At 43.9% G+C, this 23,711-nt stretch overlaps 1 protein-coding gene across 1 annotated transcript in view; it reads right to left on the bottom strand.

Moving 5' to 3' along the window:
- Window positions 1-23,711, bottom strand: part of LOC117521318 (partitioning defective 3 homolog) — a 497,351-nt gene that overhangs the window by 181,780 nt on the left and 291,860 nt on the right. Inside the window, exons 14-15 of the mRNA XM_034182632.1 lie at window positions 9,185-9,373; window positions 7,090-7,260 (exon numbers count right to left, since the gene is read on the bottom strand). Coding sequence (XP_034038523.1) covers window positions 7,090-7,260; window positions 9,185-9,373 — 360 coding nt within the window. The remainder of the gene's footprint in view (window positions 1-7,089; window positions 7,261-9,184; window positions 9,374-23,711) is intronic.

Genomic DNA, 23,711 nt, shown 5'->3' with positions numbered 1-23,711 from the left:
ATATACACACACACACACACACACACACCTATATATATATACACACACACACACACACATACACACATATATATATATACACACACACACACACATACATACATATATATACATACACACATACATACATACATACATACATATATATACACACACACGAGGTCTGTTAGAAAAGTATCGGACCTTTTTATTTTTTGCAAAAACCATATGGATTTGAATCACGTGTGATTGCATCAGCCAAGCTTGAACCTTCGTGTGCACGCCTTTTTCACGCCTGTCAGTTGCGTCATTCGCCTGTGAGCAGGCTTTGTGTGAGCACTGGTCCACCCCTCTCGTCGGATTTTTATTGCAAATAAATTTCTGAACGATTTGGAGCTTTGCTGCATCAAATTTTTCCAGAAACTGAGAGACCTCCAGGTGGACACCATTCGGAAAATTCAGATGGCTTTCAGCGATGATTTTATGGGGATTACACAGATTAAGGAGTGCTCCAGCCGCTTTAAAGACTTTTCTATATGATACTTTTCTAGCAGACCTCGTATATGATCTGTAACATATATTTCCCACATGCCATAATATCAATCCAAAGTGGGCGGGGAGCAGCTATGCTAACACTTGTTACAGTATAACGGATGGATGGGCTACCCATGCTAATGCTAGCAGCATGATATCCAGGATAAACAAGCATGGATTCCCAACAGGCTGTTAAACCGGAGGCAGAGTTCTTCTCACGGGGAGGTCAGCTTGCCTGTCACCATTAAACACACACATGCGGCCTGAGAAGGCGTGTGCCCTCACTGGCGGACAGTCCTGACTGGTTGTGGGTTCAGCGTGATGACAGTTCCTCCCACAAAGATCATGTCGCAGTCGGAATCACACAGCGAGCAGGGGAACACCGTCGTTAAGTCACCCAAATGACCTCAATCAGTGATGATAACTAGCGTTTTGGCAGCAGGTCTTTGCCCAATGATCCGTTACACTCGCTAAATGGACGGTGTGTTTTAAACCTTCTGCCAAATGGGCTCTTTGTTTAACAAATCAGCCATTTTAACAGTAAAATACATATGTGGGGACTTTAAGGGGCTGGCAGCAGAGTGACGAGCAATTAAACAGGTCTGAAAACTCAAACACTATTACTGAACATTCCAAGAGAATGCAGGAATTCTTTCATATTCTGATATATCCTGTGTGTATTTATAGAAGCTCCGTTCAGGCAGTTAACATCAAGTATAAGGTTTAATACTTCCTTTCATTTTTTATGCTTGTGTGGAATTCCATCTCTTTGATCGTTTTATTTTATATGCTCTTTCTGTGCCGTTTCAGGTCCTTTGGGAAATTCTGTGGTGTAATTTTTATCAAAGACGAGCGATGTGCAAACAACAAACATATTATGATGATATGCAAATGCCAGAAGATGATCATGTTGTGTATTACTGATAACACTCAACAGATGTTTAGATGGATAAGTACACACTCTTTTTGCACAGACTAATTAACAGCTTTTAGAAAAACACATCTGATATATTCAAATATTGTGCACAAAAACATATGTTGAGAAAAATGTATGCTGTTTTTTTTTTTTTTAAATGTCATAATAAAGAAATAGTCATAAGAAAATGTCATAAGACAAGAAATAGTCATAAGAAAATGTCATAAGACAAGAAATAGTCATAAGAAAATGTCATAAGACAAACACACCAGTGGGGAAACTATGATGATTTTGTTTTTTTTTTTTTTGTTGTTGTTGTTTCTTTTTTTTAAGACTGGATCACAGAAATCTCTGACAGCCGGACGAAGCAGGAAGAAAAAAATAAATCGAGACCTGCAAATATGTCCCAAAAATGACCTCATCCACAGGTGTTTTTATTGGTGTAAGACTTGCTATATTTAGAAAAGACCACCCTTTGGGCTGGAAAAGTTTCCCGTCATTTAAGATGAACACAAACCAGCAGAAATCAATGCTGTCTTGTGTTCTTGACGACTGAATTTTTGCTTCCTCTTTTTGCCAGCAAATAAAACTGTTGCTTTGAGACTTTGATCTTTTTCTGAATTGCTGGACATTTTTAAGGAGATCTTTTTGAAGCACTGAGCACAGCTAAAGACTCTCGTCTGTGATCAAGGACTCTGTCCGAAGTCTTCACCACCTTCCCAAATTAAACTGAGCTGAAATCACAACCAGCATTATCAAACATACAAGAAAACACAACAACCGTGCACGGGGGAAAAGTCATTTATGGCGCCAACATGTCCGCGTGGCTGCAGGCATGCTGCCTTCGTGACGCTAATGAATTAGCCTGCTGAGGTGAAATGGCTGGAGGGGTTTGCCGACAAATTGCAGTCCAGCTCACTGCATATTCAGATTGATAACTGAGCTCCGAACACGCCGCGATCCCGCCAGCCGCCGGCGCAGCTGTGGGTCCACGTTGTTTCCATGGGGACAGTATAAGCAACAGGAGCGTCTGATTCATGCAAACTGATCTAAGATGAGCTGTCAAAAATAAAGATACAAAGACAAAAGCAAATAAACAGCTGTTTGATCTCACGTGTGTGTAAATGTCAAAAAATCAATCCCCTTCATTTCCCCTGCAGTAATTATGTATTATTAGATTTTAATTGATGTTTGATGGACAGCCAGCTGTAAGGCGTTGGTGTCTACGGGGATGCTGCGGACGCTTGGCAAATCACTGAATTGAATCATTTTCCTGCTGTGTGAGTGTTTTGGACACTATTTGATATAAATAGCCAGACACTGGAAGAGCCCGGGGCTGTGCCTCAGGCTCTGCAGGAGCAGGGATTGACGAGGTCCTGCTACTCCACTGTTATTCAGGCAGCGTTTCCCGTGAATACCTGCTGCTTTGACAAGTCCATGACACACACACACACACACACACACACACAAAACAATAAATGCAAGCAGCATCACAGATCTGCATGCACACATGTACAGAAAAAGACACAAACACGTGCATGTGTGCACGCATGGAGACACACGAGCACGGTGCACCTCCAGGCTTTGCCTCTGCTTTCAATTTCCAGACCGGCCAAAGGGAAATCAAAACTTTGACACAGCAGGTTGGAAAAAGAGAGAGCAGCAGCAGCAGCAAATCCAGGGAGCGCCAGAGGCACGGGCGTGCACGTGGGCCCGTGCACGTCAGCGCAGGCAGGCACTCTGCAGTGTCGTGCACAGCCTCGGCTTTCAAGCAGGCGACAGGCCAAGGTGTAGAGAGAATGTAAAAACATGACATTCAGGGGAGGAAAAAGTCGAGCGGCTCGATTCTCAGCCGTGTCGAGGTTTTTTTTCCCCCCCTTCTTCCCTCGAGAAGCTCAGGGGGAAGTGAGCATGTGTGAGCATGTGTGAGCGTGTGTGAGCGCGCGCGCGTGTGTGTGTGTGTGTGTGTGTGTGTGGGTAAGGGAGCTGCTGATGAACTGCTATGACCCGACTACTTACTTTTATTTCATTAAACAACTCATTGCGTCTCGTCTTCCCAGCGGTTTGCTTTGCATTCTGTTGTACATTTATTAAAGAGAGCTGTTATTTACTGTAAGTGCTGTCCGAGGTGAGGAGGGCAAACTCAAAAAATGCTTTACCTGCTGACAAATGTAGCCTTTAACCTAATTCAAGTATGTATTTTATATATATATATATATATATATACACACACTCAACAAAAATATAAACGCAACACTTGTATGAGATGAACTCAAAGATCTAAAACTTTTTCCACATACACTGCCCACAATAAAAGGCCACTCTGAAAGGTGCAGTTTTGTTTTATTGGGGGGGATACCAGTCAGTATCTGGTGTGACCACCATTTGCCTCATGCAGTGCAACACATCTCCTTCGCATAGAGTTGATCAGGTTGTCAATTGTGGCCTGTGGAATGTTGGTCCACTCCTCTTCAATGGCTGTGCGAAGTTGCTGGATATTGGCAGGAACTGCTACACGCTGTCGTATACGCCGGTCCAGAGCATCCCAAACATGCTCAATGGGTGACATGTCCGGTGAGTATGCCGGCCATGCAAGAACTGGGACATTTTCAGCTTCCAAGAATTGTGTACAGATCCTTGCAACATGGGGCCGTGCATTATCCTGCTGCAACATGAGGTGATGTTCTTGGATGTATGGCACAACAATGGGCCTCAGGATCTCGTCACGGTATCTCTGTGCATTCAAAATGGCATCAATAAAATGCACCTGTGTTCTTCGTCCATAACAGACACCTGCCCATACCATAACCCCACCGCCACCATGGGCCACTCGATCCACAACATTGACATCAGAAAACCGCTCACCCACACGACGCCACACACGCTGTCTGCCATCTGCCCTGGACAGTGTGAACCGGGATTCATCGATGAAGAGAACACCTCTCCAACGTGCCAAACGCCAGCGAATGTGAGCATTTGCCCACTCAAGTCGGTTACGACGACGAACTGGAGTCAGGTCGAGACCCCGATGAGGACGACGAGCATGCAGATGAGCTTCCCTGAGACGGTTTCTGACAGTTTGTGCAGAAATTCTTTGGTTATGCAAACCGATTGTTTCAGCAGCTGTCCAAGTGGCTGGTCTCAGACGATCTTGGAGGTGAACATGCTGGATGTGAAGGTCCTGGGCTGGTGTGGTTACACGTGGTCTGCAGTTGTGAGGCTGGTTGGATGTACTGCCAAATTCTCTGAAACGTCTTTGGAGACGGCTTATGGTAGAGAAATGAACATTCAATACACGAGCAACAGCACTGGTTGACATTCCTGCTGTCAGCATGCCAATTGCACGCTCCCTCAAATCTTGCGACATCTGTGGCATTGTGCTGTGTGATAAAACTGCACCTTTCAGAGTGGCCTTTTATTGTGGGCAGTCTAAGGCACACCTGTGCACTAATCATGGTGTCTAATCAGCATCTTGATATGGCACACCTGTGAGGTGGGATGGATTATCTCAGCAAAGGAGAAGTGCTCACTATCACAGATTTAGACTGGTTTGTGAACAATATTTGATGGAAATGGTGATATTGTGTATGTGGAAAAAGTTTTAGATCTTTGAGTTCATCTCATACAAAATGGGAGCAAAACCCATTTTGCGTTTATATTTTTGTTGAGTGTGTATATATATATATATATATATATATATATATATATATATATATATAGTGATATTTTCCACAGTTAACAAAATATAACAGCAAACTATACAATTATAATGATACATTTACATCGATGTAATAATACACCATCATTACTAGCTGACAGCCAATATGTGAGATATGTCCATATAACATTCTGCTCATTTTGACTTCATTTGAAAGAAAGGAACTAAGCTTTCGGCTAGACATGATCACAAACCACAACAAAGACTACACCAGGATCACGATCAAACAAGTTTCAAGCCGTAGTCACTACGAATACCGCGTTTAAAGAAGTTCGAACATCACTGAAGCTGTTAAGACCTGGTAAGTTATCACGTAATATCAACAATTTTGAGAATTGGGATGAAATTTGTGAACCGTTCAAAAATTGGAACCCAATTTCTCTTAACTACATGAAACCGTTTGCTCAAGATAGACAAAGATGGGTCAAGAAGTTACTATGACCCTTCAAAACGTGCCCCGATTTGCTATTCGGGATTAAACAAAGAACAGCGCTCTGTGGAATAGCCCCGTAAGCAATTGTTCATTTAACACAAAGTCATTCACGCAATATACAAATAATGAATCTTTATGAGTTCAATGGTACGAATATTTAATTTGGTGAAAGTTGGAACATACATATGTTCACCAAATTAAATATTTGTTTCACTTAAAGAATGTAAAAGCATTAATTTGTTTTATATAACGGCTAAAATAGATCCTTGTCATTTGATATTATGATATTTGATGATATGACTTTTCTATTAACTTTACGCTCCATTTGCAGCCTTATAGGGAGAAAGGATCAACAGTTATAATAAATCCGACTTCAGAAATCAAATCTATGTATTTGAATTGACCTAAGCACAAGTTTCCACGTCTTAAATGTAAATAACGACGGAGAAACAGGCCAGAGAATCGACTGACAGCTGCAGTGCTTCAATCCTCCAAGATGGGCAGGTCAGCGCTCCAGGTCACCTCACCAAATTACCTGTCTATTATGGGATGTCTATGCTTCCTCACTCCAGCAAAACACATCAGAAATTTGTCCAGCTTTGGTGCATCACTGCTGCTTTGACAGTAACAATCCAACAAAAACTTTAAATAGGAGTCCAAAAATAATTCTGACGATGTCGTCCGCGATGCCGTGCACCGACTTAGTGTACTTCCAAATCAAAAAAAAAAGAAAAAAAAAGAAGAAAAAAAAAAAGACTGTGCACTTCCTCAGTGCAGCGAAAAAAAAAAAGTCAGAAATTAGTCCTGCTTTTCATTCTAACTTCCTCCTAACAGCTCTTCATGCATCCAGAAGGCTTACGGCACAGTGGATTTGTGTGTGTTCCAAGAATTAGCACCGTCAATTAGCTCCTTCAAATTTTTGTCCATCAGCAAAACAGCTAAACGCTGCCCGCGTTAGTGGGGAGGGTTCATAGCGTGCAGGTACCAAATGTACACAGCCAAATTTGCATGCTAAATGGAACCAAATTTTCACATTAAATTGAACCAAATTGCACTCTAAATGCAACGCAACACAAATGGGATGAATAATCCATGTCATGTGACATACAAAAGCACCAATCAAATGACAAAGATCCACTCAGCCGTTATATAATACTCAAGGATCCTCTGAGGAGACCAAGTACCACAGGCATCCAGTCATCACCTTAGGTCACTGGTTAGAGCCAAGTATTGTAAGACGGGAGGCATCAGGACCCTAAAGATAAGCTTGGAAACGGTAGAACAGTATACTGCGTATTTCACAGTAAAAAGGTGAATTTATATGTAATGACAGAGGCAGTAATGATCACCGATGATAAGAAGATCAATTGAAAGAAAGAAAGTTTTAACCAAGAATGAAAGAGGCCTCTCTTTAAAGTGAGAAAAAAACATTGTCATTGATGGGGAGATTATACTTATGATATGGATATGTGGAAATATTCAAGAAAAATCTTTCACACTGTTCTTTACCTCAGTGCGTTTGGCCACGCGTCGAGCAACAATGAGCTGGATCATCCCACGTTTGTTGCCTTCTGTGGACATGGACTTACGTAGCGTTTCCATGGCATCCTGGTTGGTTTTGCCAAGTAACGACTCCCCGTTGACGGCAATCAACTGGTCGTTCACTCGCAGCCGCCCGTCCTGTCAATGAACAAGAACAAGTCTCAGTGGATATTTAACATTTGAACATGAATATGATGAGTAGTGAGGTTCTACATTTAGACAACTAGAATTAAATCAGAATTAAATTTGAATTAACATCACAAAGCTTCGACTTGACTTCGACTGATACCAACTGACCAATTCTTTTGTGAAACATAACAGCCTTATTACAGATTTGGCTTTGTTCTTGTTTTACACAGTTCAAGTAAATGTGTTAAGTAGTATGAAAGTTAAAATCCCTCTTTCTATTCCAGAGTGTGATCTTTCAGTTTGAGAGCATGAGTTCAACTCACTCATTCTGCAACATAGAATATCTCTCTCATGAAGTTCTTCTTGTTTTAAGGAGGTTGTCATGCTGCTTAATGGTATGTTAATGCCACCTTCTACTCTGGAGTGTGAAAACAATACTTCATTCAATATACAGGATAGGGTGCATCATTTTACCTTCTTTTTTCAAAAAGCTTTGAAAATCACCTTATGCCTCGATTTATTTTGTTACACTACCCAAGAAATTACTACAACACAAATTTCTGAAAAATCAAAACATATTTAAGGGGACCACCAAGGCCTTGAAATTATTCAAAAATAGGAAAAAAAAAATCTATATTTATGATTTCAAAGAACTTTTAATAAACACGTATTGTTTATATTGTTGCTTAACACAATCGAAGGCAGAGAGAGATGTTTCCTCTCCAAATGCTGTAGTCTGTGCTAATTTCTCTAACAAACAGAATGACATGAGGTATGAAACTGAAAGTGAAACTGATACTTAAAGTTGTTGGAAAATAAAACTGCCCGGAAAGTTTTTCCAGAAGTTTCAATAGGCAGAGTACACTGTCTTTATTTTATCTGAGGATCAGATAAAATATGCCACTAGTCTATCATCAATCAAGAAAATTGCAAAGTTAAATTTGCAGAGAATTATAACCTCACTGTGGTCCCCCTAAACATTCACCAAATCACCTCAAAATCCACAATTATTATTTTGTGGAACGTAACATTTTTAAAGTGGTGACATAGAAATCTATGACTAAGGGGGAAAATGATGCACCCTAATACAGGAGAAGCTTGTCATGCATGTAGACAGTGCCATCATGTGGACATAGATGATAATGCAGTATTTTTCACAAATAGTCTCCCAAACACATTTTTTTTTAAAGGAGGCCGGGGGGAATCCATGACTGACATTCCAGAAAAATATGGTCATGATCATCATGATCCTACTAAAACTCTGAAAGCTACTTGGGTTCAAATAAACAACGTTTTCCCCATTAGGCAAATATTTCCAAAAATTTCAAGACAGCTTTATCTCAGCCCAAGTCTTTGCATACTCTTCATACCAAATAAACAAAATCCAGCTCTTTTTGAAGTATAAATGGTGCTTTTAACCTAAATAATTTGTCAATCTCTATGAACAGTTATGACACTGTGATGTTACAGCTCCACTCCCACTTCACTTTCTAATCTCTTCATCAAGCTGTTTGCAGCTAAATCAAATTCACATTTAATTACAAAAACCAAGTGACTTCTCACTTTATACAGTGCAGTGACCTTTAGGGTAAAATTTTATTTGGGGTGTTTTAAAATTGTTTCTTTGGACCTGTATGAAATCAAAGGTAAACTGTCCAATCAAGAAGTCCAAAATATTCCTTTGAGTATACTGTACCTTCTGCAGAACTGATAAAATGGGGAGAAAACATACAGACTCTTAAAAGATACCAAAGTTCGATGATTGTCTTCCTACCATTCAAACCGTGCTCTTACATAATCCCCAGAAAAAGAAGCGCTAAAAAATATTCTTCACATAGACGCTAAATCTACTCTGACAAAAAGATGTTAAAATCTGACAGTTATGTTTATGTTCCACTCAAAGCCTTGGTTCATCACAGAAGAAGACCCCAACCTTGCAAGCCGCCCCGCCATTAATGATGGATTTGACAAAGATGCCCAGGTCAGCGTGGTTCTCCTTTGAACGGTTGCCTTTGACACTGACACCCAAGCCAGCCGAACCCGAGTCACTGAGCGGGATCTCAAACGTGAGGAACTCCCTGGTCCCGTCGGGAGTCAGAACCAGCTCATCCTCCTCTTGCTTCTGCAAAAAGGGACAACAAACCATGGACTTAGTGCTGGTGCCGCCCCTTTTCCTAAAAATCAAACAACTCACATCTCAAAATTCCTTCTCTAAAAATATGAAGCACCAAAGGTTTCCAAGAAATAAGAAGTCTGTGGTGTGAATAATAAGTATGAGGAGATCATCCAACAGTACAAAGATCACCGTGCTCCCGTGAGTAAGCCAAAGAGCAGAAAGCTAAAAGGACAACTTTATGGCCACTTGAGGTTAATGAAAAACACTTTCATTTAAACTGTCGCGGGCAGATAGCAGGGAGGTAAAGCAGGGGCCGAGCTCATTAGCTACACCTGATATATTAGCGTTAAACACATTGGCTCTTGTAAATGTTAAATCAGGTACTTAGCAGAAGCAGGCAGCGGCTAATCTTCTAAATTCAAGAACAATTCTCTGCTTAATCAATAATTCTGAGTCGTGTAGGTGGTTGAGTACAACTTTTAACAATGAGTCAGGCTGAAATTAAAGTCAGATTTTAATCAGGTTTGGGTGTAACTGTTCAAACAGGTAGGAAAATTCCCTTTATGGTAACTACTTTTGATGGATAAAACAGCCTGTCCTCATGGAAAAAGTAGAACATGTTTTACCCCCTTTTTTGGTAAGAATACAGATTACAAGTATCTAGTTTCTATCAAGAAATAAATGTCAAAGTAAATCATTTCTAATCAATAATACATCAAACATTTAAGAGCTCTTGTGTTGCTGAGTTTGCTTTTCAATCTCTTCATTCCTCCCACTGCTGTCAAACGCAGTAGTGGATTCAGCAGCTATTGAAAAACCATTTCATTTCATCATGTAAATTTTCAATAATCTGCTAGAATAAAACGAGGAAAATGAACATTTTCTGATGGGACAGTAATGACACCAAGTGGACTGACACGGCCACCAGTTGGCGGAAGTGACAAAGAACGGACTGGCACGGCCACCAGTTGGCGGAAGTGACAAAGAACGGACTGGCACGACCGGCAGTTGGCGGAAGTGACAAAGAACGGACTGGCACGGCCGGCAGTTGGCGGAAGTGACAAAGAACGGACTGGCACGGCCGGCAGGTGGCGGAAGTGACAAAGAACGGACTGGCACGGCCGGCAGGTGGCGGAAGTGACAAAGAACGGACTGACACGACCGGCAGTTGGCGGAAGTGACAAAGAACAGACTGACACGACCGGCAGTTGGCGGAAGTGACAAAGAACGGACTGGCACGACCGCCAGTTGCCGGAAGTGACAAAGAACGGACTGGCACGACCGCCAGTTGCCGGAAGTGACAGTTGCCGGAAGTGACAAAGAACGGACTGGCACGACCGCCAGTTGCCGGAAGTGACAGTTGCCGGAAGTGACAAAGAACGGACTGACATGACCCCCGGTTGCCAGAAGTGACAAAGAACGGACTGACACAACCGCCGGTTGCCAGAAGTGACAAAGAATGGACTGACACGACCGCCGGTTGCCAGAAGTGACAAAGAATGGACTGACACGACCCCCGGTTGCCAGAAGTGACAAAGAACGGACTGACACGACCCCCGGTTGCCAGAAGTGACAAAGAACGGACTGACACGACCCCCGGTTGCCAGAAGTGACAAAGAACGGACTGACACGACCCCCGGTTGCCAGAAGTGACAAAGAACGGACTGACACGACCGCCAGTTGCCAGAAGTGACAAAGAACGGACTGACACGACCCCCGGTTGCCAGAAGTGACAAAGAATGGACTGACAGGACCGCCGGTTGCCAGAAGTGACAAAGAATGGACTGAAACGACCGCCGGTTGCCAGAAGTGACAAAGAATGGACTGACACGACCGCCGGTTGCCAGAAGTGACAAAGAATGGACTGACACGACCGCCGGTTGCCAGAAGTGACAAAGAATGGACTGACACGACCGCCGGTTGCCAGAAGTGACAAAGAATGGACTGACACGACCGCCGGTTGCCAGAAGTGACAAAGAATGGACTGACACGACCCCCGGTTGCCAGAAGTGACAAAGAACGGACTGACACGACCCCCGGTTGCCAGAAGTGACAAAGAACGGACTGACACGACCGCCAGTTGCCAGAAGTGACAAAGAACGGACTGACACGACCCCCGGTTGCCAGAAGTGACAAAGAATGGACTGACAGGACCGCCGGTTGCCAGAAGTGACAAAGAATGGACTGAAACGACCGCCGGTTGCCAGAAGTGACAAAGAATGGACTGAAACGACCGCCGGTTGCCAGAAGTGACAAAGAATGGACTGACACGACCGCCAGTTGCCAGAAGTGACAAAGAATGGACTGACACGACCGCCAGTTGCCAGACGTGACAAAGAATGGACTGACACTGTCAGCTGCCAGAATTGACAAAGAATGGACTGACACTGCCAGTTGCCAAGCTGACAAAGCACGGCCACCATTCTGTGTCGTGGCCAAGGCTGTCTGTGCCCAGGGTGCACAAACACTTACCCATGGTTACCCAGGCTAGCTGCCAGAAGGAGTTACCTCACTTCACCATTGTAGCCTGTCATACTACCCAAATACAGTACTCACTACAGCATTATTAGTCATTTCTTTGGCTTCTCCCACTTTACTTGGGGTCACCAAAGCGTATCAGATGTGGATTTGCATGTTAATTTGGCACAGGTTTTACACCATATGCCCTTCCTGACACAAGTCCAGATGTACATGAAGAATGGAGCACAGGTGGTCGTGAACTGGGAACCTTCTGTTTTGCAAGTAAGTTCACTCACTAGCCACTTAGACCATCGTGCTGCTACATCAATCGTTAATAAGTTACTGACTGTTATTATTGCCATGTGTGTTTTCCAGGCAAGACATAATGTGGAAACAATTTCAACAAATCTGTACTTGAACAACTTGTGCCAAATCTGTCACCACCACTGCACAATTCGTCAACGGATACTAGAGACCAGTAAAAATATCCCCGTGACTTTACCCTCACATCGAAACAGGAAATTAGCTCAAGTATCCAACCCCGAATTTAGGCAACTTAATCCAAAACAGTAGTTCCACAAATTATGTTTAAATGTTTCTGTAGAGAACGCCCGAAAACTGTCTGTTGACATTAGCGGTCGGCTCAATCAACGGCTGCCTTCAACAACCAAATATCTTCAGTTTAAAAACACAAACTCAATCTTTAGCCGTCAACGAAATCCTGAGAAATGAATTCCTTAAATAGGACCTCGACACTCATAATTTGAAGCGTTATATCCACCTTTACAAAGCAACGTTTCCATAAACGAGTCAGACATTGAGGTTTTTTTAAACAAACATACTCATAAATAACCCAAAGATCACTGCTGACAGTTTATGCAGCTGGTTCGAATGCAAAGTATGATGAAGACGGCCTGAAGTTGGCAGTAACGCACATGAATGCAGCGGCTTAATTGACATGACGAGTGCTCTCTGCCTTCCCCTCCACAACAGGTGCTTCTCTCCTTCATTCCACCCTCCCTCTCTCTTCCAGCTCAACAATAAAAAGCTATTCTCTCGTGCTTGTTATTTGACAGCTGTCCTCTGAATAGATGGGTGCGCGCACGCTCTCGCTGGCAATTATTGTGCACGCCTAATGAATTCAATCATCGGGCTCGGTGTCAGCATGTCATTAGCTCCCTTTGTTTGCAGGGAGAGAGATGGAATTGCTCTGGGTGGAACGGAGGAGGAGGGATGCAGAGAGACACAAATTGGGAAAGGGAGTGAGGGCGATAAAAGGAGCGCGAGCGCTGCTGTCAGGGTATCTGCAGGTTTCAAAAAGCCAAATTAATGTTACCTGAAAAGAACACGCCACCAAATTCAAACCAGAAAGAATGTTGGGAAAACTGTCAAGTTTCAAATCAGACCAAAGTGCATAAAAGCCGTGAAAGCAGCAGCAAAAGAACATTAAGAAACAACAGCACTTTAATTATTTAGGAAGCTCCGTTTATGGTGGCTGTAATGTGGTTATGTTGCAGCAAGCTGCCGTTGTAATATCAGCTCTTAATGCTAGAGGAATTCTACATTCATCTTTTTGGAAAAATATATATATATTATACATTACTGTAATAATTATGTGCATTATGAACATGTGTTCATGTTATTAGCCACATCATGTATATTCATAAGGTGACCATATTTTACTATATATTGCAGACGTTCTGCGAAGGTAAAACAGTGAGGTGACGGTTTAGTGGTTAAGCAGTGGGCTTGACACCAGAGGATCCTCAGTTCAAACCCCCGTCTAGCTGGAAAATCTCTAAGGGCCATCAGGCAAGGTCCTTTATCCCCAAGTTGCTCCCGGTGTGTAGTGAACGTTTTGCATGGCAGCACCCTGACATCAGTGTGAATGTGAGGCTTCATTGTAAAGCACTTTGAGCTTCTGATATAAATGGAAAAGTAATATATAAATGCAGCCCATTTACCATTTTAAAGGTTTTATGTGCATTAAATGTGCCTAAGAATTTGGAAAATAATGTAGAATTTGCTACATTTTAAGATTTGCAAATGAAAATAAAGAAAATAAATGATCTTTTTCACCCATTAAATTACGATTTCTGTCTTAGGCAATTTATAACAAAAAGAAATTGTGTTTACCAAGGATTTTACAATCCTTTTTAATACATGATTTCATTTAATATAATTTAATATCATATATAATTTAACTTAATAAAAAAAATACAAAACTTAAAATCTGACAAAAATCTCAGATGTTAGAATTCATAAAAGGATGGGGTTTTGAAGGAAATACAGGATTTGTGGATTACGTTGTTGCACTGACAATGTACTGACAGGCCTACGGGGTTAAAATTGTCTCATTAATATTTGTAAATGCACGCAGGGTGATCTACAAATAATCATTGATTTGCAAATGTGTTCAGATATGCACAAATGCAAATTTCATATTTGTAACTTGTAAATTGGTCTTTGCAAATAATGTTTTATTTGCAAATATAAAACTTAATTTGTAAAAAAAAAAAAAAAAAAAAAATTACATTTGTAAAACTGGAAATTGTATTTGTGAATTGAGTTTCAGCATTTGGATCACCAATTACACGCATTCATCGCTTTCCTCTGTGACGTAATTTTGAGACATTTTCGCGAAATCCACAGATCCACAAACAAATGCCTACTGATTCGCAAATACACACTCACGCACACTGGATATCCACTAGATGGCAGTGTGGTTTGTGGAAGAATCCCAGTGTGGGGGATTCTTCCACAAAACTGATGAACTCACTGACTGAATGCCACACTACTATTATTGTGAACACCCCCTTTTCTACATTTTTTTTAATAATAGCCCAATTTCATAGCCTTAAGAGTGTGCATATCATGAATGCTTGGTCTTGTTGGATTTGTGAGAATCTACTGAATCTACTGGTACCTTGTTTCCCATGTAACAATAAGAAATATACTCAAAACCTGGATTAATCTTTTTAGTCACATAGCACTACTATTATTCTGAACACTACTGTATTTGCAAATACATTATTTGCAAAGACCAATTTACAAGTTACAAATATGAAATTTGCATTTGTGGATATCTGAACACATTTGCAAATCACCCTGTGTGCATTTACAAATATTAATGAGACAATTTTAACCCCATACAGGCCAGATTAAAGAAACAACTGTAGATCGTGCAAGTGTACGCCAACATGTGTTAGTGGTTAAAATATGCTGTAGTGCTAGTCTCAGCCACCAACTATGAGCATTAACCACAGTTAGCACGTTAGCAAACGTACCATGTCAACATAGCAATGCGTGTCATAAATATCAGAATGCAAAACACATTGAAATCCACTAATTCATACCTAAGGCTATTGCACATATATACACATATATACTGCATGCACATATGTGTGCAAAATATTGTTGTTAGAGACGGGTCCTTCGATCACAGATGTGCTGTTGTGGCCTTCATTTATCAACACAGTCTATGGGCCAAGCAAGGGTTGTGATACCACAGAAGACGTTCGAACCAGTGTCAGTGTAGCACAGCTCAGACAAATATGTGCGATAACCGTCACAGAAGGGCCAGATGGGGGTCTCAAAATGGTCCAATCATGTAGAAATGTATACTGCACTGCCTGATCATAAGGACTACAAACAAAGTAAAGTTTGCACTATCTATCGTTGAAAAGTATGGAATAATACGGTTAAAAACAGCAAAAATTTTGACAAAAGGCCAACTTCAGTTTATACAAGCATAAAAACATTTGCTCCAATTTTAGCAAAAAGTGATGCAAATTATTTGTTGAGCTAATAGGATTTAAAAACATGAACTGTTACGCTGAGTGATCCCATGACACGGTGACATTTGTATGTTACCAAATCCATCCAATGGATGTTGGCCTGATTCCCAACAATGAGACACCAGTCATTCAAAAGAGTCAAAACTATTTTGTTGATTCATTGTATGAGTTCAAACGACAGTTACGAATGTAACTACGGTTCTATGAATTCCGGATGACCGCCAGAGGGCGGTGCTTTAGCACCTGGATAACTACATGTGCGCAGCACAGAGGTCGAGAATATATACCAACAAAGTCACACCACTGAATGTGACCTGGGTGACGTCACTGGTTGTCTTTATATACCAGACGCACCCAGCGCTCGCTTCTTTTCGGAATGAACTCGCAAGACTCTGAGTGACAAGCAACTCTGGCGGTCATCCGGAATTCATAGAACCGTGTTACATTCGTAACTCTTGTTCTATTTCATTCCTCCTGACCGCCTTTAGCACCTGGATGACTTAATACCAACAAGGTCACGAAGAGTCACTCACCTCGCATCAGCAGTGGGGAGTGGAGGCAGACAACACCGCCGAAGTCACCGCAGGAGGAGCGGCCACATTCAGTCTGTAATAGCGGGCGAAGGTACAGGACGAAGCCCACGTAGCAGCAGCACAAATTTCACTCAAAGGGACACCTCTCAGTGCAGCCCAGGAGGTGGACACCCCTCTGGTGGAATGGCATGTAACTTTAGGAGGCTGAAGACCTCTGGACCTGTATACTTGTAAAATGGCATCTACGACCCAATGCGAGAGTCGCTGCTTTGAGACAGCACAGCCTCTTTTGTGATCACCGTAACACACAAACAGGGAATCCGTTTTCCGGATCCCGGCAGTCGCACTAATGTACTGCTTCAACATTCGGACAGGACACAGGGAACCTGAAACAGATAATCCTGGATCAGAATGCGGGACATACACAGCCAAGGAAACTGGTTGGTTAACATGAAAAGTTGAAATTCTCTTGGGTAAAAAGAACGGATTAGGCCACAGCGTAACCCCAGATCCGTCAGAATTCCATCGCAAACAGTCCCCAGTGACTGATAGGGCATGGAGCTCTCCCACCCGCTTAGCCGAAGACAGTGCAAGTAGAAAGGCAGTCTTCACTGACACCCATTTAAGATCAGCACTTTCAACTGGTTCGAAAGGGGATAAGCTTAAACCTTCCAGGACTAGAGGAAGGTCCCATTAAGGTACGCGTGCAAGCCTTGGAGGCCGCAAACGTAGAGCACCTTTCAAACAACGACACACTAAGAGGTGTGAACCCACTGACCGGCCATCAACGTAGACGTGCCGGCCAGAGATTGCAGCAACATAAACCTTCAAGGTAGCGACAGAAAGTCCTTTCTCCAGCAGTTCTTGTAAATATTTGAGGAGAATAGGCACAGGGCAATGCTCCGGGTCTAACTTTTGTTTCTCACACCACCGCGCAAACAGCTTCCATCTGTTGTCATACAAAGCCCTGGTAGAAGCAGCACGTGAATTAAGGATAGTCTGAACAACAGCCTGGTCACAAGAACTTAACAAGGAGTCTGGCCCCTCAACGGCCACACATACAGTTGAAGGCGTTCTGGGTGAGGGTGCCAAATCCTCCCCTGTAGCTGTGACAACAAATCCTTCCTCTCCGGGAGAGCCCAAGGTTCTCCCTCAAGGAGTTTGTAAATCATGGGAAACCAAATCCTCCCAGGCCAGAATGGAGCAACCAGCAGCACCCTGTGGCTGCTCTGATCTATCCTGTGCAGTGTCAACATCAGCAGCGGGAAAGGAGGGAAGGCATAAAGGAGGCAATCCGGCCACGGGTGAGCCAATGCATCCTGCCCCAGCGGGCTGTCTGGTTCCAAGAGGGAGTACCATCATGGGCAATGTGTCGAGGTGCTTGAAGCGAAAAGGTCCACTTCCGCTGCACCATATTTCTGCCAGATCATTTGGACCATAAATGGGTTCAGTCTCCACTCTCCCGGTGGTGGTTTCTGTCTGGAGAGTAAATCCGCTGCGCTGTTCTGTACACCGGGCAGATGAACTGCTCTGACACTCTGAAGGCGAGGCAACGCCCATAAGAGAAGCTTCCGAGTTTCTGCCAATGAGTGATTGGACCTGGTGCCCCCCTGATGGATTATGTGATAGACTGTTGACGTGTTGTCCGACCGGACAAGAACATGTCTTCCTCTCAGGGCTGGGAGGAAATGCTTGAGAGCCAGTTGCACAGCGCGAAGCTCCAGCACGTTTATGTGTTGGAGTCTCTCCTGGGGACTCCAGACACCCCTCACCATCCTGTGATTCCACACAACCCCCCAACCTTTGAGTGATGCATCTGTAACAACCACCTCTTGGCGAGAAAGAACAGAGCCTAGAGGGACACCCTTGCAGATGAAGTCCACGTTCCCCCAGGGTTTGAGGTGCAGAAGGCACTGGTTGGAGAGTCGTACAAGCCTGTGCTGATGCAACTTCGAGTTGAGGCCTAGGTTGTTGATCCAAATCTGTAGGGGACGTAAGAACAGAAGTCCCAAAGGTACCACTAGCGACATTGCAGTCAATTTGCCCATCAACCGGAGCAGCAAACCAAAAGGCAGCGTCACAGCCCGTTGAATGTGTGAGACGAGACGAATTACATCGTCCACTCTCTGCGGGGTTGGCGATGCAGTCATAGTCAGGGAGTTGATGGAAATGCCGATGAAGGTCGTTTGTTGACTGGGAACAAGAGAACTCTTTGCAAAGTTCACTGTGAGTCCTAAATGAGAGACATGGTTCAGTAGAAGAGCTGTGTCGTTGTGCGCCTGCTCCTGAGTCGGAGCGCAGACAAGCCAATCGTCTAAGTAGGGTAGGATTCTCAATCCAAGAGCTTGCAGTGGGACTAGTGCTGCAGCCATACATCTGGTAAATGTACGAGGGGCAAGAGAGAGGCCGAAAGGAAGCACCCTGAACTGGTATGCCTGACCTTCGAAAGCAAAGCGGAGAAACTGCCTGTGATGAGGCGCCACTGGCACATGGAAATAGGCGTCTTTTAAGTCGACACTTGTGAACCAGTCTCCTGGTGTGATAGTTTGAAGGACGTCTACTGCGCGGAGCATGTGAAACTGCAGCACTTTGATATAACGATTCAGACGTCGGAGATCAAGGATAGGACGAAAGCCACCATCCTTCTTTGGAACAAGGAAGTAAATTGAATAGAACCCCCTGAGCTGGTCTGATCTGTGAACTGACTCTATGGCCCCCTTCTCCAGGAGTTCCAAAATCGCCCGTTGTAGGGCAGCAGACTGCACCGAGTTGGAAACAACAGTCATCCTCACCCCATTGAACTTTGGAGGACGACATCCGAACTGAATTCTGTAACTTTCGAACAAGGTTGAAATGACCCATGGGTCTTGAACTTGAGCCTCCCAGTGGCTGAGTTGATTTCGTGAAAAACGGCTGGGGGCCAAACATTGGCAGTCAGACCCGACCACCTCTGCCTCGCATCCCTGAGGACCTCTGGGCGCGATTACTGGAAGCTCTGCGAAACCGTTCAGTTCTCGGGGGTCTGTCTGTAGGCTCACGAATGGCAGGCTGCTGGGAGAGCTGGCCCTCAACTGCAAAAGCACGTGCAGCTGTGGGAGTCAGCAGAAGCATGGATGTAGAGTAAAAAGCTGTAGCACGTCTGACTGGCTGAGGTCTGGAAGACCGGTGTAGGTCAACAAACTGTTGCCGAGATTTACTAGACTCGACAGCACGCTCTAAAGTTTGCTGGGCCGCAGGTCCAAATACTTGGCCTGGAAGAACCAGCAGCGAACGGAGTGTGCCTTTACAGGATTCGGAAAGGGGGGACTGCGCAAGCCACACCTGACGTCTAGTGATGGTAAGGGTTGACATCAGTCTGCCAAGCTCTCTGGACATATAAGCAAAGGTTTGGAGTGAGGCATCACTAAGACTTTGCGTAGCATCATCAACCTCTGCCTCCCTCAAAGACTTTGAGAGGGCAAGGGCTAAATGGGACAGTGAGTTGCCTAGGCGACCGATGCGAGCAGCTATGTCATAGCTTTTGGTGAGGATGTCATCAGTGACCCTACACTAAGGGCGTGGGCAGCGGGCATCCGGCCGAGCAGCATCAGCTGGAGCCACAACCAGGTTCGCAATAATGCTGTCAATGGTGGGCATACGGTTCAGACCATACTGCGCTGAATCACACATAGACCTAAGGGCTCTGCAGTCCTGTGATAGATGGGTCAATGATTTGGGGTCCGCCCAACATCGGTGGAGCTCCTCGATATATGGTTGTGAAACTGGAACGTTGAACTCAGGCTTCTGAGTGACTTTGAAAAAGGCACTTGAAGTGGTGGTTTCTGCAGGGGGATTGTCGACCTCAAGCCTGGATAAAGCCAACTGAACAACTTGCTTGACAAAGGATAGTCCAGGTTCGGTTTGCAGCCCACTAATGAATGGCTTGGAGAAAGACTCCTCTCATCCTCATCCTCCACACAGTTTATATCACTTGTCATGTACAAGGAATCAGTTGCAGCAATAGACACGACATCGTCCTCCTGCTGAGTAACTACACTGGTCTGATCAGCCCCATTAGGGACAGCAGGAACTGTCACTGCATCCTTAGGCTGTAGATTCAGAAGCAAGGACTTAATCTGAGCAAACTCAGAAGTCAACGTTTCGACCTTTTCAGCAAAAGCATGGTCATGAGTAACCTTCTTAGCAGAAGGGGCTCCTGCATGTGGGCGTTTACGGCGCTTTGGGTCCTTCCTGGGGCTGGAGGCCAAAGTCGCACTAGATATTCCACTTTCCAATGCCGCAAGTCTAGCAGATCTCTCTGCCAGTGGCATGCTGGCACAATTAAGGCAGGCATCGCCAGTCAGGGCTTCCCTCAGGTGTCCGATCCCAAGACAGGAGGGGCAAAACATATGTCCATCATCTGGGCTCAAGAGAGCCAAACAGGTACTACAGCCATGCAACAAAGGCCCTGTCAACATTGTGGACTGCGTGCAGATGGCTAACGCAAGCCCTGATGGTTACAAATGGAAAGACAAAGCGTGAATCACACGCAGTGGAAATAGTAACACGAGGCACGGAGCGTGAAGCACTCACAGCCGTCGGCTTGACAGGAGGCACGGAGCGTGAAGCACTCACAGCCGTCGACTTGACACGAGGCACAGAGCGTGAAGCACTCACAGCCGCAGACTCGACACGAGGCACGGAGCGTGAAGCACTCACAGCCGCAGACTCGACACGAGGCACGGAGCGTGAAGCGCACTCAGCTGTCGGCTTGAGACGAGGCACGGAGCGTGAAGCACTCACAGCCGCAGACTCAACACGAGGGACGGAGCTTGAAACACTCACAGTGTAAAAGCTAATACAAGGCCCGGAGCGTGAAACACTCTCAGCCACAGTAATAACACGATGCACACAGCCGAAAAAACTCACAGCCCAAGTGCTAAGTCACTTAGAGCAACGACGACAACACTAGCTGCTAGCGGAGCTGTTAAACTTAGCAAATGGCAGCAGTGCAGACAAAGTACTTCAAGGAGTGGAAAACACTCACAGCAAGCCCAACACAGTACACTATACTGGTTCTGATACACACACTACCACGTAGTTAACAGGGTTAGCGACACAACTAAACAAATAGCCAGCTTTCATCGAAACAACACAGCTAATGTGCACAGAGGAAAATATCCAGCAGGGCAGCGGCAAGGCGCGCACCCCCCGCGTTTAGGAAGGTGTACTCACGACAGGCGTCAAAGAATACAAAAAACGGTGAAGCCGTGTCTTGCAGCCTCTGGAGGACGTGTGCAGTGCACGTAGCTCCAACCGAAGGTGGGTTGCGAGGCTACAAGCGAGAGCGGCAATCGCAGCTAAATGCGTTCTCAACCTCTAAGAATGCGAGAATGTAGAAAAGAAGCGAGCGCTGGGTGCGTCTGGTATATAAAGACAACCAGTGACGTCACCCAGGTCACATTCAATGGTGTGACTTTGTTGGTATATATTCTCGACCTCTGTGCTGCGCACATGTAGTTATCCAGGTGCTAAAGCACCGCCCTCTGGCGGTCAGGAGGAATGAAATAGAACAATAATTTGCATCACCTTTTAACAAAATCGCACCAACTTTAACTTTTGACACCTGCACAAAACAAAATGGGCCGTTGTCACCATTTTTCTTTTTTTCTTTTACCCCATAACTCTCAATCATAGATAGTCCAAACTACGTATACATTTTTGTGTTGGCTGTGGTACACCGAGACTGGATTCTTCAGATATGGTGATTCACGCACTGCCAAAAAACATTTACAGCAACTTGTTGAAAGAGTTTTGAAGTTGTGGGCTGACAACTACTTTTTAAAGAAAGTTGGTTAAATTCACACCACAAATTAATTTAAATGCCAACATTAAAGTAAATTCATTTCGTGACCTCAACATATCACAAAAAATACGTTTTTACAATGTTTATCTTGCCTTTACTACATCTGACCTGTGGCAATGTCATCATTGTGTGCTGGATATATTAAGTTGAAATGTGCTGTTACTACTAAAGAGTCAGGAAATGTTCCAGGACAGTGGCTAGCTAGGTTGACATGTCATCAGTGGCAGAACAGTCTAGATGACCAACTGTTTTGAGCGACAGGCTGATGGGAAAATGACATCTCTAGTGGCAGATGGATGTTTTTTCTTTAAGGAGGAGGAAAAAAGAGACAGCAAGAAACGGCATATTTAAGTGCAGAGAGTCACCTGGATTCAAACAGGCAGGGATATTGTAGTTTTTTGCTTTATTATAACTGTGCAAAACATTTCAACGGCATGAAAGAAGGATTTGTACAGGACAAAAACCTTCCCAAATGGGTGAGTTATTTGTGATTCATTTGTTATTTGTAATGAAAACAGACATTTTATTGAAATGTAACATGTTTATGCATCTGTTCACATCCTCTTCAGGCAGAATTTGACACGGAATGCCCAGCACACTGTGATGCACAAATACAGTACTTTGTTTTGGAAAAAGAAATAAATAAAAACAAAAAATTACTGGGATTGCAACAATTGTAAACAAGCAAATGTCAAGGTGATGCATAATTCAAAATGTAACATTTATTAACTCTTATTAATTCTGATAGATGAAATAATTCTTTAATTGTGGATTATTTCAAGAGATTTCTCAATATTTGGATAAGCCTGACTGATGAGTTTTTAAAAGCTGAAGAGAAAGTAAAAGTAAAGCAGATGTGTGTGTGTGTGTCTGTGTGTGTGGGGGGGGGGGGGGGCTATGGGTGAGAGAGAGCACGAGGGTGAAAAGATGAGACGCAGAAAGGATTGACGAGAGTAAGAGTAATGACAATGAAAGAGTGAGAGAGCGTGAATGAAAGGATGACAGAAAGAGATGAAGCCATGTGGAACACAAAAAGAGAACCACCAGACCGAACGACCACTCCATCCTCTCTCACACTACGTGTCTCTCTGCCTTCTGACCACACTAGAGTTTTAGCTGTTTTTATTTTTTAAATCTTTTACCTCTTTTATGCCACCTATAATTTTTCCTCACTTTCTTTCTCTCTATTCCATCTTGTTTATATTTCTCTCCGTCCACTCCTCCCGGTTTTCATGCACACTTTTCACCTCCTCCCTTATTTGCATTTCGCCTCTGAAACGCTTGCCGTCTTTGTACACCGTTCACCTTTGGCCTCCAAATCGGCTGCTTTGTGCTCTCCTCAGCGAAGTGACGTGTGCTTTTCTCTGCGGGCTAACATTTGGGCCAAACAAACCCAGTTGATGGTGAGTAGAAAAAGTCGCTTAGCGGGTTTTTAAAAAGTGGCCGTCTTGTTTGAAAGGGTAAAGAGAGCGAGAGCAGTAAAGATGGCAGAGAAAATGGAAGAAAGCAACCAAAGGAGGGAGGTGAGGAGGCGGCAGTGAAGGATATAATTGGTGGAGAGAACTCGGGCGAGGAAACCATTGTCCACCGCCTACTGTCGCACCGTCTTTTCTTTTTTATTCATACTTCGCTGTCGCTCTCTTCTGCTTTCCATCCTCACATTTACACCTCCTGTTCCCTTGCCCCCCCCTTTCCTTTTCCCTGTTCAT

The sequence above is a fragment of the Thalassophryne amazonica genome, chromosome 12 (assembly GCF_902500255.1).
Source record: "Thalassophryne amazonica chromosome 12, fThaAma1.1, whole genome shotgun sequence".
NCBI lineage: Eukaryota > Metazoa > Chordata > Actinopteri > Batrachoidiformes > Batrachoididae > Thalassophryne > Thalassophryne amazonica.
The sequence above is the reverse complement of the archived record's forward strand: the minus strand, read 5'-3'. Positions and strand labels throughout refer to the sequence as shown.